Raw genomic sequence first — 18237 nt, forward strand, 5'->3', positions numbered from 1 at the left:
AAATCTTTTTTGGGAAGTATACGGCTTTGGACGGGAATGCTTATCTACGTTTCTTGGATATTTCCGTTGATATTTATGCGATTTATGTCCAGCATTTCCGGATGCAGAAAGTTGACATGTAAGTTTTAATATGTGTTAACTTATAACAGCTGAATGAAAGAAAAAGTATTTACTAAAATCCTACCAATCGCTGAAAGATTAAAAACATTAGTAGAAGCATTACTTGAGGCATGCACAGTGGCGACGATTATGGAGTGTGGAGGGGCAGATGACCCAGCACTATGCTAAACATTATCTACCAAGGGAAAGAAACTGTCCTTGCCCTCCCCCCTCCCCCACCTTGCCCCATCAGTTTTGAAACCCAATCGCCGCCACTGAGCATGCATCGCATAAATATTTACAGTAATATCACATAATATTATATTACTTTATTAGAACAGTTCGTACTCGGTAAGTAAATAGAAAAAAATAATAAGGAAAGGGTGGGATTTGAACCTACGATGTTTCGATCTTGATGAAAACAGTAAAAAAATAAAAGTGCTGTCATCTAACCAACTACTCCAGGAGATTGCTAACAGAAATCTCAGTAAAACACGTTAATCTCAGTTGAAGCAACATTGTGCCGGAGTTTCGGACCATTTTTCGCCAAGAACCAAGGAAAAGACACATTTTGCAGAATCGTTTGGTGTTGTGCAAGGTATCTTTACTAAACATTTCGCATAAAATCATCATAAATTTGCCTGCTTGCATTCAAATGTGACCGCAAATTTTTCCAGGTGGATGAGAACCTGTTCAGTGTTTCACAATGCACATACATTTTCCTATTTTCAAATTCAGAACGAAGAATCTTGAAATATTTTCAACATTCGTATTTCTACTTAACATTTTTTTGTCTACTCATATATTTTATTACTGCTTTAGGGTATCTTTACTTTATGGAATGTGAAAGAATGAAAAAAAATCGCGAGCGTTTTCATTCAGGAAGAAGAAATGTTGCAAAGTTGGCTACTCTTAGTTGGTTCTGAAGCGCTATGCTGCCAAATTTACGAATTCCGGACTTTAAAATTTTTCAGGGCGGTCAAATAAGATGTTGCGAAGTGTACTTACAAGAAACACTCAATTATTTAGCATTATTATCTCTCCTATTCAATAGCTGTGGCGGTCCAATCTGTGGGGCATTTCAGGTGGAAATTTTATCACCAATGTTTCCCTGCATGAAGCAGCTATGGGGTTCACCCAACCTCTAACAAATGAGTAATAAATGAGTGTGGTCGGAGCATGGTGCTGATCACACCACATCCAGAAATTACCCCATCCTCCCCACACACCTTCATAGCATGTTGCAATGTTCAGGGGTAACTTTATATTTTAATCAAAAGAGTTGTTGTGAAGGATTCATATTTTTAGTGATCTTTAATATTTTACATATTAACTGACAATGAAATACAGTGAACATATGCTTGATTGGAAGAAGATATGTCTACTAAACTGCTTCAATCTTTTCAGGGCAGAATCATATTGTTACTACGGAAGGAGTAAATTCCTATGTCAGCATAGAGGATGTCAGAAGGGCTGAGAAACTAATACAACAAGCTGATGTTGTAGTTTGCAGCTTTGAAGTGCCTTTAACAACCACAATAGAAGCTCTTAAAATAAAGAAGCAAAATGAAGGTAATACAAGCATAAATTTGTCTCTAGGAAATGAAAGATGAAAACTAGTAAAATACATGAATTACCATATCAATAATTTGACTGCCATATGGTTATTTGCAGTAAATCTATCCTTTCAGGGGAATCACATACTAAGAATTGACTTCCATATTTGTGGAATGAGTGTTATGTGATTGATAGTCTTCCATTGATACATTTATAACTGCCACATATCAAAGGATTTGTGCAAGCAATTTTTCCTTACTGGTAATATACTCTATACTCCTCAAGATTGCTTTTAGAATAAATTTACATAAAGTGCAAGGTTACCATTAGAAGCATCCCGTGAACATTGTAATTACATTAGCAAAACAGAATGTCCCTAGTTTTGTTCACTGGACATGAGACCTCACGTCTACGTTTGGGACATGTTCGCACTAATGATCACCTAGCATGTTTACACATAACATCTAAACAAGCCTGCACATGTGGCAAGATGGCACACATCTCTTTTTACAATGTCCAAATTTCGACAGAGAACGAGACAAACTATATAATGGTTTATGCCACCATGGTGTTCCAATTCCTGCACCTTTAATTACCCTCCTCACGGATCCCAATCCTTCTATTAAAGATTTAGTAAACAGGTTTTTTCTCTTCCTTTCTTTCCTGTGGATAACAAGTGAATAGTGAAATAAATTTATTTTGACAAAAAATTCAGACAAGTTGACCAAAATCGACTCACAGTTGATAGGGTCAGAAAGAAGAAGAAGATCTCACGACAATAACAGTACCAATTTGAATATAATAGTTGTCTGATCACTGAAGTCAAGCACCTTGTGCTTGGGAACACAAGGTGCTGTTGGCAACCTTGAATGAGCTCCCATATTCCTCAATGGTACCTAATTTCGCCTATAGTAAACTCAAATTCAATCTCCAGTGAGAGCGTCAAAATTTGGGCATTGACTCAGCACTGTGGGAACAATTGGGAGGTTAACTGAATAGAAGTAGTGGTGGCTCAGTCGGTAACGCGTCTGACTACCATGCTCAAGGTCCCAGGTTCGATCCCCGGCTGGTTCAAATCCGGGAACTTTTCTAACGTTGGAAGCGGCCCTGGCACCCACCCAGCATCGAATGACATGGGTACCTGGGGGAAACCCTGGGGGGTAAAGGCGGTCAGGGGCTGATCACATCACCCCCACTCATGACCGGATCAAGAAAGTGTGGGGCGTTACCCCCCACACCCCCTATACGCCTTCATGGCATGGTGCTAAGCACAGGGGAGACCTTTACCTTAGAAGTAGCAGAAGACTCTGGACTAGAGTGCTAGTAAACAGTGGCAATTGGAATAAATGCATACCACACTAACAAGCTGCTTGGTAGGCTGTTGTGTCACTGACCTGAGTTTAGTTTTCATCATTACAATAGCTTAAAGATTGAACGCAAAGGTTCATTTTTTTTTAAGAAAAATTTATTTTCGTAGACTAAGGTACTTTCATATTGGTTTATACATTCAATATGAGAATGATCAAAATCACACAGCCCTGTGGGGGTTTTCAAAACACTAGTCTTCACTCTGAACCTTCACATACTTTTTTAAAAATTATTTACTTTATTGGCTACATTCAATACCCTGAACAATCGCATATTAATTTTTATTCATAAAAATCCATGAATTTTGAGAAAATTAATAAACACACAATGATTATCATACTGTCAAACTGTTTCATATTCCCATTCACCTATATGTTATTAATTATAATAACATGCATATACTAATATAATTTAAGGGCTCGGGTGTAAAACATGGTGACATTTTGGTAATTTCCGAGTTCATTAAGAAGAAAGGCTATTAGAAGATATACTGTAGATAAATTGTTTTTGTGTTGTGTTTACCAAATTCAGAAGGCTTCACTGAGTCCAATGCAAATTGTATGACATGGCAATTTCACTCAATGATTGAAGGATGGCACATTTTACTTTGTAACTCAAAAATTACCAAAATGTCACTTACCTTGTGTTACACCTGAGCTCTTCAATTAATAATATAATGATTAGTTATATATAAGTGTCTTTCATTTTGTTCAGTGTGAAATAAATTTTTGATGCGCTTATCATTACAGGAATAACGATCTTAAATGGAGCTCCTCCTCTACCCAGGCAACCTGATCCAGAAATATTCAAATATGTTGATGTACTGTGTGTCAATGAGACAGAGGTAATTGTACTCTAGTACTGTAAAATCTACACAAGTGTCTAATACAGTATGTACGGCTTCTGAAACACCTGATAGAGTACTGCATTAGACCACTTTCGCTCGCTCAAACTCGATCGAATCTCCCACACTCGAGCGAGATTCGCTCGAATATATAGAACATCAAATATCATTTCAATGTGACAATAATCCTGAAGTATAAATCACCAACCCTGAGACCTTCTGTAAACAAACCGTCTCACCATTTCTATGTATCACTGAACACTGAGACCTTCCCGCATGCATAGAACTCGCCATGTTGAAAGTGGCACTACTTCTTTGCTGTTCACATGATTATTTTTAGAAAAATAACCAATGTTATAAAATATATCATTATGTACACAAATCTCTAAGCTCATTGAAAGTTACAATGCATATTCCTACAAAATGTTCACACTTATCTTGCCGGTACTACTTTACTATACCGGAGACACCTATCAATGATTTATTTCGCAATTTTTTACATTGCTAACGTGCTATTCTGCATTGAGGAACATTTCTTTAGGTGAAATAATGAATTTCTAACGAAAATAATGTCTATTTCAAACATTAACGAGTACTTACTGTTGTTCCTTATTTCCCCACAAATCATCCACGGGTAGCTCCAAAAACCATTGACGTTAGCCCAAAAATTCACGACAGCCCCACAAACTATTTCTAATCTGTGCCCACGAACCATCAGGGGGACGAGGTATGCCTACTACGTTACGTTAGGCCTGTTAGGTTAGGTTCCATTAGCACTCCTTTCGTTCAATTTAGCATATGAGGACAACATCGGCTTGTAGCGGCAGCAATAGCACGTATTGTGCTCTCCTGCAGAAAGCAAATGGCGGCAGCAGCAATAGCACGTCGGAAATAGATTTTCGTAGAAAACCACATGCATTCGCATTAAAATGGATCAAAACTACATTCCCGAACATCAACAATGCTACAGAAAATGATTTGCGTAAGTACTTTCTTCTGTAAATTTGAAGAAATCCGTCTCCGGTATAGTAAAGTGTTACCATCTTGCCTTGCCATGTCACCAAGTTATTTTACGAAGTACACTATATTTGGTGGAACAAAAACGTTATTAGGATGCTTGTCAAAGTTTCCAACCGCAATAAATTTACGAACTTTCTTTGTCTTATTTTGATCATCATCATCAATATATTTATTGGACTTACAGCATTGCATATGGCTGTTTATGCCCATTATATATTTTATTTACATAAAATCTACAAACAAGTTTCAAATACACTCCTATTTATATCAAACCTTAGAAATATACATTACCATGTTATATCATTTTGTCTAAAAAAATGCAAGTAAAATATATTCAATTCACATACAAGAAAGAAGCCAAATTTATGGGAAATGATTACTGGTGCAAAGAGTTAACCATAAAGGTGAAGCAATAAGTACAAAAGAAAGAGCACTGGGTTTAAAGTGAGACGTCATTTGCGGCAGCGTATCCCATACTACAAATTGGCCGTTGTGTTACCTTACGTAATGAATCCTGTAACAACGCTGGATTTTCGTGTGGATTATTTTACTTCTATGAGTTTGGAATGCTTTCTGCATGCACGTGGTTTTGTTTACAGGTCTCAGGGTTGGTGACTTGAACTTTACAAAATATATGTGTAAAATTCGTGTTGGTAGTTTCAGCCCATAATCATCTGTTCATTTTCATATATACCTATGTATTGGTAAATTAGGCTAAATTACATTTTAACATGGAGACGGTGACTATGTTCACTTTAATTTCAATTTCACTGCATCTTTCACTTCACGAAGTATATTTGAAGGCCCACTACCACAGTCAAATTACGGTTGTACGTGAACTACTGGGCTTCAAACGTATCATTTGAATGTTCGAGCATTATTCGCTCGAGCGAAGAAACAGTCCATTCCGTAAGCCATCTAAAGTGCGCGTCAAATCTCCTGCATATGGCCTTGAACGACTGAACAGCACCAGCGAATCACAGACGTGCGGCGTTGCCTAGTTCAGAACCTGTTTCACCTCGGATATAAATAGATTATTTCAAGTGTCAGTAGTTCAACAGATGGAAAGATAATGAATTTGCGAATATATACGAAAAACAAGCGTGATTGTAGCTTATACCGTTCCCTCTGTAGAAGCAATGTTATTATAAACGTATTTGCATTGTATCCTTTTTGCTCTTCCTTCGTTCCTGTTTTTAAAATAATGTTTGAGTGAAGAATAGAGAAGTAAAATTGACTTTAAGAAGTGCCAACAGAAAAACCAACGACGGTCGTAAATTTCTGATGGAGAGAAGTGACATTGTTACGTCAAGGGTAAAATTCCTCTTTACAATGCACAAAATTCTGGTGATTCCAGACCAATCTTTTACCTTGACGAGACATGGTTAAATGAGAACCACACATAAAAATGTGTTGTTAACTTGTTAACGAAGAACTTGGCAATGTAACACAAGAACAATGGGCCGCTTGTGTTAAACATGTACAACAATTACAGGAAAACGATCTTGTAAGAGAGATAGATTGGGACGAAATTTTGGACCCAATTATAATAAATTTGAAGGACGACACAGAGGGCGATAGTAGTGAGGTCAGTGCCGATGAGGACAACGACGGCAGTTGTTGGAGTAACGAGGAGCTCCTGGCAGTCCCTCTGGAATAATCAGGTATGATCTTTTCTCCCATTAAGTTTAATATATGTTATATTATCTAATGTTCCGTGCTCTCCGTGACAAGGCGTTTCGCTCAACCACTCTGTCTCTTTTCCGTGTGAGATTTCGACATGGCACCGCTGCAGTGCGCTGCTATTGGCTATCACCATATGCAGGAGATTTGACGTGCACTCTAGCATCATCCGTGCGAACTATTAGACGATCGAGCAAAACAGCCTTGATGCAGCACTCTACCTGTACCTTAACATGTTGTTAATGATCATAGACAAGCTTCCCAAACTGTGCTCTGCAGAACACTTGGTGTTCAACGTAGTATGTCCAAGTTCTCCATGGCGATATTGAAAAGAAAAATAGATCAAATAAATGTGAATGTAAGTATTTGCAAGAAATGATTTAGCTCTCTTGTAGTATGCTCTGAAGCAGTGCAGGTAGCGAGTATCATATATCGAAGTGCATAGTCAGCCTTGTCCACCTGCACCTTATTGGAACCACGCGAAACATCAATACTGCCAGTGAAGCACGCAGACAAACAGGATAGAGAGACCCATTGGTATCACACTGATCATGTACCCTACCCCTGTCCTTCTTTCAGATCTGATTCAACACATTTTCAGAATTATCTGAATAGTTTCTATTCCGTATTAAAACTTTGTATTTCTTCGCACCTTCCGTCAGTTGCAGTTCAATCTGCATTTAGTTGGGGGTTAAAATACATAAAGCAGTACTATTTGTGAGCTCTTAGTGTATGTCTTCTATCCAAGGGGTGTCAGGACTGACCCTTTCTGATGACACCCCAATGTCAACCTCTCTTCCACACAATACAGCTGAACTGCATTTTGCAGACTAATGAGCAGGGAACAGATTTATATGTAGTAAAAATGTGCTAAATATGTAAATATATATTTAGTTATTTTTACCAAAATATGGACTTAAAATTGTAAAAATTTACCTTTTTCAAAATATAATACACTACACGAGCTACATAAAATACAGTCTAGAGAATCCCGTACATGTGCCACAAAATCTTTGCTTCAGGTGCAACTAGTAACGAGGGTGAGGTTAGCAATGGGCTGCTCGATTATCTTCCAATGTTGCCAAAATAATGTTTGTAACAAACAGGAGCCGGAGCTTGAGCCCTCATTCCCTATTGTTGACAACAATTGTAAATAAACATAAAATTGATGTATTTTTCAATAGCAAAAGCAAACAAGTTGGGAGGTGTAAAATCGAATATGTAGTGCGAATATGTTGAGAAATGTTCTGAAATATGGAAATAATATGTAAAAATAACTAAAATATATAAAATATGAGTCAAAATGGAAAATAAAAACTGAATATTTCGGGTCTACATTCCATGATGCACAAGATAATACAAAATATAACTGATTACAGCTTCATACATAAATATGAATTCCCTGCTAATGAGATTCTGGCCCCTGGACATGCAACCAGGATAACTCTCTGTACGGATTTTGTTGGGTCATTCTTATGTTACCATATCCTCATTCATCCCCATTGTTGAAATTAGCCAAAGCGACAGAAAGCCATGTAAAATAAATATTTTAAATAATGTTTACAATTTATTGCAGTCAGAAGCCCTTACTGGACTCCGTGTGGAAAATGTAAGCGATGCAGCAGAGTCTATATCAAAATTACTTGAAAAAGGTAGCCAGATGGTTATCATCACAATGGGAGAAAATGGTGCAGCATTTGCTTCTCAAGAAAACAGAAAAGTAGTCCATGTTCCAGGAATAGCAGTTAAAGCAGTGGATACCACAGTAAGTCAACTACTGAAAATATGTAATGTAACTATGTGCAACTACATATTAACATGAATTTTTAGAGCATCAAATCACCCAAACTGATGCCATATCAATTATCCGTATCTCAGAAACTACTAGAGATAGTAAGAAAAAATTAGGTTGTCTTCCCGACCTACCAAATACGTAATACGTAAATGTATCATAAATTATCTCAATCTGGCTGGTTGTCAGTTTTAACAATTTAATGTAACTGCAATGATAATGCAAGACTTTCTGGTGTGGGAGTGGGTCATATCTTCAAACAAAAGTGTATTTTGATATTCACATTGTATAAAGTTTAAATATGAGTAGGTAAAAGGTAAAGTTCCTTGTGCATATAGCACTGTGCCATGAAGACATATTTAGGGGATGTGGGGATAGGGCCCCACACATTCTTGATCTTCAGACATTTTTGAGCCGGCCCCCGTGGCAGAGTGATTAGCACATCGCGCTACGATGCCAGGGGTCCAGGGTTCGAATCCCAGCCTGGGCATGGATGTCTGTGAGTGTCCATTCATCAATTTCATCATATCATCACTCATCCCAATCTTCGCAAATTAGCCAAAGTGGCACAAAAAGTGAAGTAAAATAAAGCAAATCAATCAATCTAACATTTTTGGAGGTGGAGTGATCAGCATCATACTCTGGCCACCTATACCCCCCCCCCCCCCCCCGGTACCAATTTATTTGAGCTGCTTTATGAGGGGAAAAGGCTGGAAAAATACCTACCTTGGATCACCCACCCTGGGAATGAAACCTGGGTCTCTTGCGTGGCAGTCATATGCCCTACCGCTATATCACCACGCCTACAAATATCAGAATAGAATTACACAAATTCAAATATTGCATTGAAAATGTGTTACATTTTAGGCTCAGACATCCAGGGGTTGGTCAAGTGTATTTCAAAACTAGAGATCCTGGATTCTAATCTTTTGGGGGAAGGGGGTATTTTTGTTATTTAGCGTACCTTTATTGCCACTAATCGCAATGATGAGTATGAGTGATGATATGATGAAATTGGTTGAAGGTACTCAAAAAGAACACCCACGTCTAGGCCGGGATTCAAATCAGGTACCCCTGGCATCATAGCATGCTGTGCTAACCACTTTGCCATGGAGGTCGATTAATTCAAATCTTGAAAGGTTTTCCATTATCTTCATCATTATCTCTACACACTGAGAGATATTATGATGATCTCCGAAGCCACTAAAAGACAGAGCAACAAAATTCAGTGTATTTTACGATGTATCAATTGCCGCTATTATAGCACCACAATATCTGTGTCCCTTGAAGATATGTGAACTACATGCTTCCAGGTGATTTAAACACATGACACTAGCACCAATGCTCTTAGACAACGTGTACAAATATATCAATGGATCAGCATAATGCACCATCAACGATCCTGACTGCACGGGAGCCAAAATTGTAATAGAAGTTGCTTGAAAACTCCAAACTCGCTAGCCATTGTTATTGGCTTACACAGATGTCATACTCTATGTCACTATCCAAGCTATACTTTAAGAACAATGAGATCATCTGTGCTGCAAAAACTTAAAGAATGGCCAGTGTCATCTACATACAAGGTGTCTGGGCTAGAGGCATACAAAAATACATATTACTTAGCATCTGTAAAGTTTATTAACATTCTTGTCTCGGTTTTGTACGAAGTAACTCAGGAAGTTTATATTCATTGATTGATTGATTTGCTTTATTTTACTTCGATTTTTGTGCCACTTTTGGCTAATTTGCGAAGATGGGGATGAGTGATGACATGATGGAATTGATGAATGGGCACTCACAAACATCCATGTCCAGGCGGGGACTCAAATCCGGGACCCCTGGTGTCGTAGCGTGATGTGTTAACCACTTCGCCACGGTAGCCGGCAGGAGGTTTTTATGTATGCTGGTAAACCTCAATGTGGGCTCCATTTGCAGCTCGACATATATCCAAACGATACTCAAGCTCGTGCCAAGAATTGACCAGCATTTGAGGCATTATCAGCGCAATAGCTTCAACGATACGCTGTCTCAAATCGTGAACATTCCTCCTGTACACATCATCTTTAATAATGAAGACCCATGCACACAAAAAAAAAGTGTAACGGTGTTAAATCTGGGGATCTCGGTTGCGAGGCAGTTGCCCCCCCCCCCCTCTTCCGATTCAACATTCAGAAAACGTTTCACTCAGAAATGTGTGCATGCATGACTCAACAGCAGTATCGTACAAGTACAGACTACTGAAATCTGGGATCGATGGTCTATCGACTCAGCTTCACTACAAGACAATATAAGGAGAAGTTTTCGCATTGTAAGTAGTTATTTTTGTATACCTCTAGCCCAGACACCATATACACATGACTTTGGTTAAATATGAGTCATGATGCAACAGCCTTCTAAGGGCCAGGGCCTGCCAAGTGGCTTTTTTATTGGATGGCACATGCTCAGTGCATTGAGTCCCATCCCTGCTGTTTTCTGGTTTTCGAGACCAAAGCTTGCTACTTCTTTTCAAGTTGTTCCCCAATTGGCATCAAAATGCTGAATCAATACTGATATTTTGGAGATTTAGATTTGCTCTAATTATTAATGCATGTAAAATTAATGCCTCAGACTTCATCCTGGATGGGGAATGGCCACATTACTTTAATATTTTCACATAACTTCACACACATAAGAACATAATTCTTAAGAAACAAAGCGAAAAAAATCTTAACCACATTGCACACCACTGGGAATGCAACTCAAGTCGGTGACAATCAGTATGTGCAGCTTGTTGAGTCATACCAGAATGAAAGATTGCATTTATTTATGAAGATTTGATTCCAAGTGACATTCATTGATATTTGCTTGCCACATCAGTCCGAAAGCTCTTCTATTTTCAAGCCGATATTTATTATTATGTATGTGGAGACCTAACAACATTGTGAGGACACCCTATATACAATTTCAGTTATAAGTTTCAGGTGAACATCGAGGATCAATTGTTACCCTGCCCCCGTGTCAGGGCAACAGTGTTTTTTTTCTCTTATTGAAATATTTATTAATATATTAATTAATTGGATAATCAAGTGTATAAACATATATATGTGTGATTAGTGTAAATCAATTTATTATGCATTTTTAGGTTCGTATTATTCCATGTATAAATATCATGTAGCTCTCTGTTCTTGCTTCGTGTTTCGAACGTTCAAAAGAAAGGCGGGCAGTTTAGCTGTTAAAGATTAAAAATTTTGAAAGAAGGGCGGTTGGCAACAGACGCCAACCAAACATATATAAACTCCCAGATGAGAGTAGGGGAGGTCGGCTGTTGGAACTGAGACTTGGAAGGGAGAGGCTGTTTTTGCTTCGGTTAGCTAGGACCGGAGGACAGGTCTCCCGAAACGGATGCTGTAAGAGATTGGATTGCCGGGCAAGCTAGTGCCTTGGTGTCCAGTTTACAGGTAAAAAGGTAGTTGTACTGGATGTTATTTTGAAGTAATTACGGTGCACCGGGCAGCCTAGTGCCTTGTCACCGTGGAGGTTGAGAAATGTACACGTCGGGCGGCCTAGCGCCCGTTAAGACGTTTCTTGGAGTAACGCGAGTCTACCTTGTGACAAGCGTACTTCAGATGTAATTCATAAAATGTAAAGCATCCAGGTACAAACAATAGAGATTCCAACATCAAAAATTAGAGTTTTGGCCCGATAAATAATTAGAGAAATGAACGTTCGGAAACGACATGTATATACTTTAAATTTTACGTTAATTAAACTATAGAAATTATCCAAAATTTCCGTTTTTAATTTCACACATGCTGGACAAGGTAATTTATCCCCCTGATCATAAAGGTTTCGCAAAGGTTATCCGTTGTCTCTTGTAGTTAATTATATAATTATGTTGACTTGTAGCAACCCACGTGCACTGTCGTACAAAGAAAGATACCCCTAGACAAATCAGAGCCGAGTACGAATTGCACCGAACCTCGAGTGCGGAGGTAAAGTGTGGGGGGGCCAGGCGAGTAACATATTTATTTGTGGGCTCTGTCCGGGATTGAACTTATTTATTTGGGGGCTCTGCCCGCGATTGAACTTACATATTTGGTGGCCAGTCGTAGGATTTTGAACGAGATTTTTGAATTGAAAGTTAAGGAGAGAAACGGACGAGGATCGAACAGATGATCTTGCGAAACAGAAAAGGGGAAGTTACAAGAATGTCGCTTGGTAACTCGAGTAGGTCCAGCCCGACCGCGTCAGAACTTGCTGTTGTTGAGGAACAAAGGTGCGTTCCGAGAGTGACAATGGAGGAAATTCGTTTGCCGCTTCCGACATTTGAGGGAAATGTAGGGAAGGAAGATGCTTTTTCGTATCTGGATAGGATACAAGATTACGCGAGAACGCTGAAAATTTCTGAAGATGATCTTCTGAAGCACTTTATTCCTCTTTCGTTGCGAAATGAAGCGAGGGAGTGGTTTTTGTTCACGGAACCATTCGGTGATTTTTCACAATTCAGGCATAAATTCTTGCAGACTTTTCATGGATTGGATTATCAGAGAGAAGCAGAGTTATTTTTGTCGCAAAGGTTTCAACTTGCTAACGAGGGATTGGCGGAATACGTTCGCAAAGTTGACAGGCATTTTAGTAGGATAAGGAATTCGGCTTCTGCACAGGAGAGAATTGACTTTGTAAAATCGCACTGCAATCCGGTATTTAGGGATTATTTGTACAACAAGACATTCACTTCTATGAGAGAAATGAGCGAGTATGCCCTAGAACTACAATCGGAGTTTTTGGAAAGGCAGAGATTCAAAACTTTCGTTTCGGAAGATGAAATTTACAGCTGGTCGTTGAGAAAGTCAGTTAATCAGGAATTCGAAGAGGAGAGGGGGAGAAAGAAATCTGATATTTTCTTGGACCCTGTGAGCATTGGTTTTGACCGCCCAAAAGTCGAGCGCTTGAGGGTTGAACATGTGGTTTCACGCCCTCCACCCTCGCGGCTTGCGGTGAGGGATGAAAACAAACAGAACCGCTTTTCGAAGGAAGATTGCCAGAGAAATAAATTATGCTACACTTGTGGACAGAAAGGTTGCAGAGCTTCAAATCACAAATCAAATCAAAACAAGATTAATGAACGTGGGAAGGAAGTAACAAAAAACTCGTAGAGTCGCCACGAATTTGTCAAGTTCGTGGCGTGGAAACTGCAAATTTTACACAGAAGGAAAATTTTTCACCTCACAATGTAAATGTAAAAGACGTAAGGGAACCTATCGTTTTATGCAACGTGGCTAATGTGGAAGTACACGCATGTATTGATATGGCGTCGTCCAATAACTTTGTGTCTTTGGAGGTCTTCGAGAAGATGAAGACAAATGGAGTAAAATTGAAGGGTTACAAAACTAAAGTAATACTTGCGGAAGGAAATGTGGAATCTTTGGGAAGCGCTTACGTGAATATTAAGTTTCACGGACACAAGGCTCGGGACCAGATATTTGTGTTATCTAATGCTAATCATGAAATGTTCATGGGAAGGACATTAATGGCTAAGCTGGGACTTGTACCCATGATTCATCGTAACGGGTGGGCAATTGAGCTTGATCTTTCGAAAATCGTGCCTTTTGATTCACCGTCGACACGTGACAGCGTTGATGCTGTTGGTTCTAGGGGACTGGGTTCGACCACGGATGGAGTCGAAGGAGTCCGAGAGAACGTTTCTGCTTGCGGAGCGGAGACACGTAGCAGCGACATCAAAGGGGAGGGGGTTGACGAAGAGAGAAGGATTGCCATGTTGATGGAGGGTACCGATATCTCAGAGGAAAACAAGCCGAAATTGATTGCCGTACTGAGAAGGCATATTGATGTTTTTCAAGATAAACCGGGATTAGGAAAGGATTACGAGGTTCGTTTGGATGTGAATAACGAGAATCCGGACCGAGCGAAACCTAGGCCACTTTCTGAGCAAAAGAAGAAATTCGACCGGAAACGGAAAAGGAAAACGGAAGCGATGTTTACAGATGCAGCTGGCAACACTGTCAATGGAAGACAGACAGACGGACAGAAAGAAACTTCGCCGCCCGTAGATCTTAACGATAAAGATATGTGGAAAAGAGAACAACAGAGTGATCCTTATTTGTCGAAATTAATTGGATGTTTGAATGGGGAAGAAGTTGAAATAAAGGATGCTCGAGAGAAGAGAAAATTTGACTTTTATCTGCGACATTCCTGTCTCGACGATGATGGACTGCTTTACCGTTTCGTTGACGAAAACACTGGACTTTATCCACCGTTTAGCTCCAGATTGAAGCTGTGGGTACCAGAGAAGTTGAAGAGTGAAGTACTTAAATCTTCGCATGATGATTTATTATCTGCGCACTTAGGACATGGAAAGACATTGTTTAAGGTCCTAGAGAATTATACTTGGGACGGAGTAGTCAAAGATGTCAGTAAATATTGCAAAAGTTGTATCACTTGTCTTCAGTATAATCCTGACAACAGCAGAAAAATGGGATTTATGAACTCGAGAAAATCTACTGCGCCTGGATACAAAGTGTTTCTGGACATTTTTGGACCACTGCCTACAAGTACGAAAGGGAGATACAAGTACTGTTTAGTCATTCAAGATGAGTTCTCAAGGCACATTAGTTTGACACCACTTAGAACTACAACGGCGAGGACGATCTCGCAAGCATTGTTGAAGTACTGTTTTAAGTCAGGTTTCCCGAAATACGTTGTCAGTGACAACCAGAGTGTATTTCGAAGCAAACTGTATTCACAAACGTTGCGTTCTGTGAATTGCAAGCCGGTCTATATTACGCCATATAGACCGAAGGGAAACAAATCAGAAGCAGCTATTAAGATAATAAAGCAAGCACTAGGGAAGTTCTGCAAGGAACACTCGTCATGGGCTGAAAACTTGGACGCGATAAGTTTTGCCATTAATAATGCAACGAATTCGATGACTGGATTGAAGCCGTCATTCTTGTTCTTTGGACGTGATTTGTACACACCGCATGACACTCGGAAAATGGAGCTTCAGAGGGAAGATGGAACCGGGGAGGACGTCACGGCGGAGAGACAGATGGATTACGTCATACAGTTAAAGGAAAGAATGGGCACGGCTTTCGAATTTGCAAGACAAAAAGAAGAAAAGACGAGGCAAAAGGCATCAAAGGCCTACAATAAGGGCAGAAGAAGGGTTAATCTTCGTGTCGGAGATCGAGTACTGCTTCAAGAGCATAGAATTTCGTCTGCTTTTAACAAGCAAACTGCGTGCTTTTTCCCGAAATTCAAAGGGATCTACAGAATTCTGAATTTCACTACTCCAAATAATGTTGTTTTGGAAAAGGAGGGTGAGGGGAAGAGAGTTCTGGCTAACGTTGACCAGCTGAAGGTCGTTCCGAGAAGAAATTTGAGAAGTGTGAGGGAAAGCACTCGTCCCTAAATTCTACTCTGAGAATCCATCTCAAGGGGAGGGGGTAGAAGGGCTGTGAAAAATGATGAAAAAGAAGCCGAAAAGTCGACTTATAGTTTGTACAGTAGTTAATTAAGTTCCTGATTTATTGTCGCTACACATTTGAGTTCTGGTAAATTTATTTCATGTGAATGTAAGATTTAAAATTACGGACTGTTGGATTTTATGTTATGTCAACCTTTTTGCCGATAAAGGGTGGTGACAATTGTGAACCTGAAGACATGAGATTTTCATCGCTAAGAGAATGCTGAAGGATGGCAGTTCGATGCCCGAAGAGGGAAAGGAAAGTTTCCTTATAGAGGGAAAAATTGGGAAAGCCATTTTAAAATCGGGTCGTGTGATCGAACGATAGAACTTTTTGAAAGCATTTGAAGCTGAAATTCGGCAGGAGTCGAACCGAGTACTGCAGAAGTCCCAGACGCAAGGACTAGGGGACTAAGGAGCCGGGGGTTCTTTGGATGGACCGAGGAGAGGCTGAGTCGACCCTAGAGCGGGAGCCGGACATGTTCTTTGGAAGGTGGAGGATCTGAGTCCGTCTGCAAATGGGAGCAGTCCTGATGACCAGATGGCTGAGATGTCCAGGAGGTTCCAGGATTCCAGGAGGAAGAATACGTCTGGAAATAGGATATTTTGTGCAGTGAAATCGAGACTCTTCTTTTCAGAGAGACGGTTGTGATGTGTAGTGAAAATGACGTTTCAGTGAACTTTTCTTTTTCAGATACAGTGCTTTAACTTTTCTCAGTGACTTTAAGACAATTCACACATACTGAAATTTAAATTTCAGATTGAATTGTAACGCTGGGGAGGGGGAATCTGTTACCCTGCCCCCGTGTCAGGGCAACAGTGTCTTTTTTCTCTTATTGAATTGAATTGAATTGAATTTAAAATTTTGGGAGCGTCAGCACTTAGGCTATTTTGCTCCCGTCATTTTATACGGGGGCCAGCCCCTTATCAGTACAAATAACAACTCTAACGTTGCCTAACTAAAAACGTTAAAATGTTCTGACTTCTGTTAAAAGCTGAGGCCGAAAACGGGCACTCAGCACACACAAGGACAAAAAACAGGACAACACACAAAATTATACTGGCCATAGTGCCAGTCGCCAGAGCCTCGTTAGTCTTTAGTCCAGGGTGCACTACGTGGAAGTGAGGTTGACTTTTGGGCGCCTACGTGGAAGGTACCCCTTACACCCCTTTTTTCTCTTATTGAAATATTTATTAATATATTAATTAATTGGATAATTACCCTGCCCCAGCGTTACAATTCAATCTGAAATTTAAATTTCAGTCTATGTGAATTGTCTTAAAGTTACTGAGAAAAGTTAAGCACTGTAACTGAAAAGAAGAAAAAGTTCACTGAAAACGTTATTTTCACTACACGTCAAAAACGTCTCTGAAAAAGAAGAGTCTCGATTTCACTGAACTAAATGCCCTATTTCCACACGGTTTCTTCCTCCGGAATCCTGGAATCTCCTGGACATCTGGTCATCTGGACTGCTCCAAGGTGCAGAGAGATTCAGCTCCTCCATCTTCCAAAGAAATATGTCCGGCTCCCGCTCTAGGGTCGACTCAGCCTCTCCTCGGTCCATCCGACGATCCACCGGCTCCTTAGTCCCCTAATCCTTGCGTCTGGGACATCCGCGGTACTCGGTTCGACTCCTGTCGAATTTCAGCTTCAAATGCTTTCCAAGGTTCTATCGTTCGATCACACGACCGATTTTAAAATGGCTTTTCCATTTTTCATCTATAAGGAAACTTTCCCTTCCTTTTCCGGGCATCGAACTGCCATCCTTCAGCATTCTCTTAGCAATGAAAATCTCATTTCCTCGTGTGCAGAATATTCATCTACTTTTATCGGTAAAAGGTTTACATAACATAAAATCCAACAGTCCGTAATTTAAATCTTACATTCACATGAAATAAATTTACCAGAACTCAAATGTGTAGCGACAATAAATCAGGAACTTAATTACAACTGTACAAACAAGAAGTCGGTCACTCGGCTTCCTTTCCATCATTTTTCACAGCCCTTCTACCCCCTCCCCTTGAGATGTATTCTCAGGGTAGAAGTTAGGGACGAGTGCTTTCCCTCACACTTCTCAAATTTCTTCTCGGAATGACCTTCAGCTGGTCAACGTTAGCCAGAACTCTCTTCCCCTCACCCTCCTTTTCCAAAACAACATTATTTGGAGTTGTGAAATTCAGAATTCTGTAGATCCCTTTGAATTTCGGGAAAAAGCACGCTGTTTGCTTGTTAAAAGCAAACAAAATCCTATGCTCTTGAACCAGTACTCGATCTCCGACACGAAGATTAACCCTTCTTCTGCCCTTATTGTAGGCCTTTGACGCCTTTTGCCTCGTCTTTTCCTCTTTTTCTCTTGCAGATTCGAAAGCCGCGCCCATTCTTTCCTTTAACTGTATGACGTAATCCAT

At 39.8% G+C, this 18237-nt stretch overlaps 2 protein-coding genes across 2 annotated transcripts in view; one reads left to right on the forward strand and one right to left on the reverse strand.

The window, feature by feature from the left end:
- Window positions 1-18237, reverse strand: part of LOC145980695 (cyclin-dependent kinase 2-interacting protein-like) — a 74941-nt gene that overhangs the window by 36721 nt on the left and 19983 nt on the right. The gene's annotated exons all lie outside the window — the stretch shown is intronic.
- LOC145980730 (ribokinase-like) overlaps window positions 1-18237 on the forward strand; it is a 41196-nt gene that overhangs the window by 18602 nt on the left and 4357 nt on the right. Inside the window, exons 4-6 of the mRNA XM_083113792.1 lie at window positions 1507-1671; window positions 3774-3868; window positions 8148-8336. Of these exons, the coding sequence (XP_082969918.1) occupies window positions 1507-1671; window positions 3774-3868; window positions 8148-8336 (449 nt within the window). The remainder of the gene's footprint in view (window positions 1-1506; window positions 1672-3773; window positions 3869-8147; window positions 8337-18237) is intronic.

This window comes from Lepisma saccharinum, chromosome 28 (assembly GCF_977018435.1).
Source record: "Lepisma saccharinum chromosome 28, izLepSacc3.1, whole genome shotgun sequence".
Lineage (NCBI taxonomy): Eukaryota > Metazoa > Arthropoda > Insecta > Zygentoma > Lepismatidae > Lepisma > Lepisma saccharinum.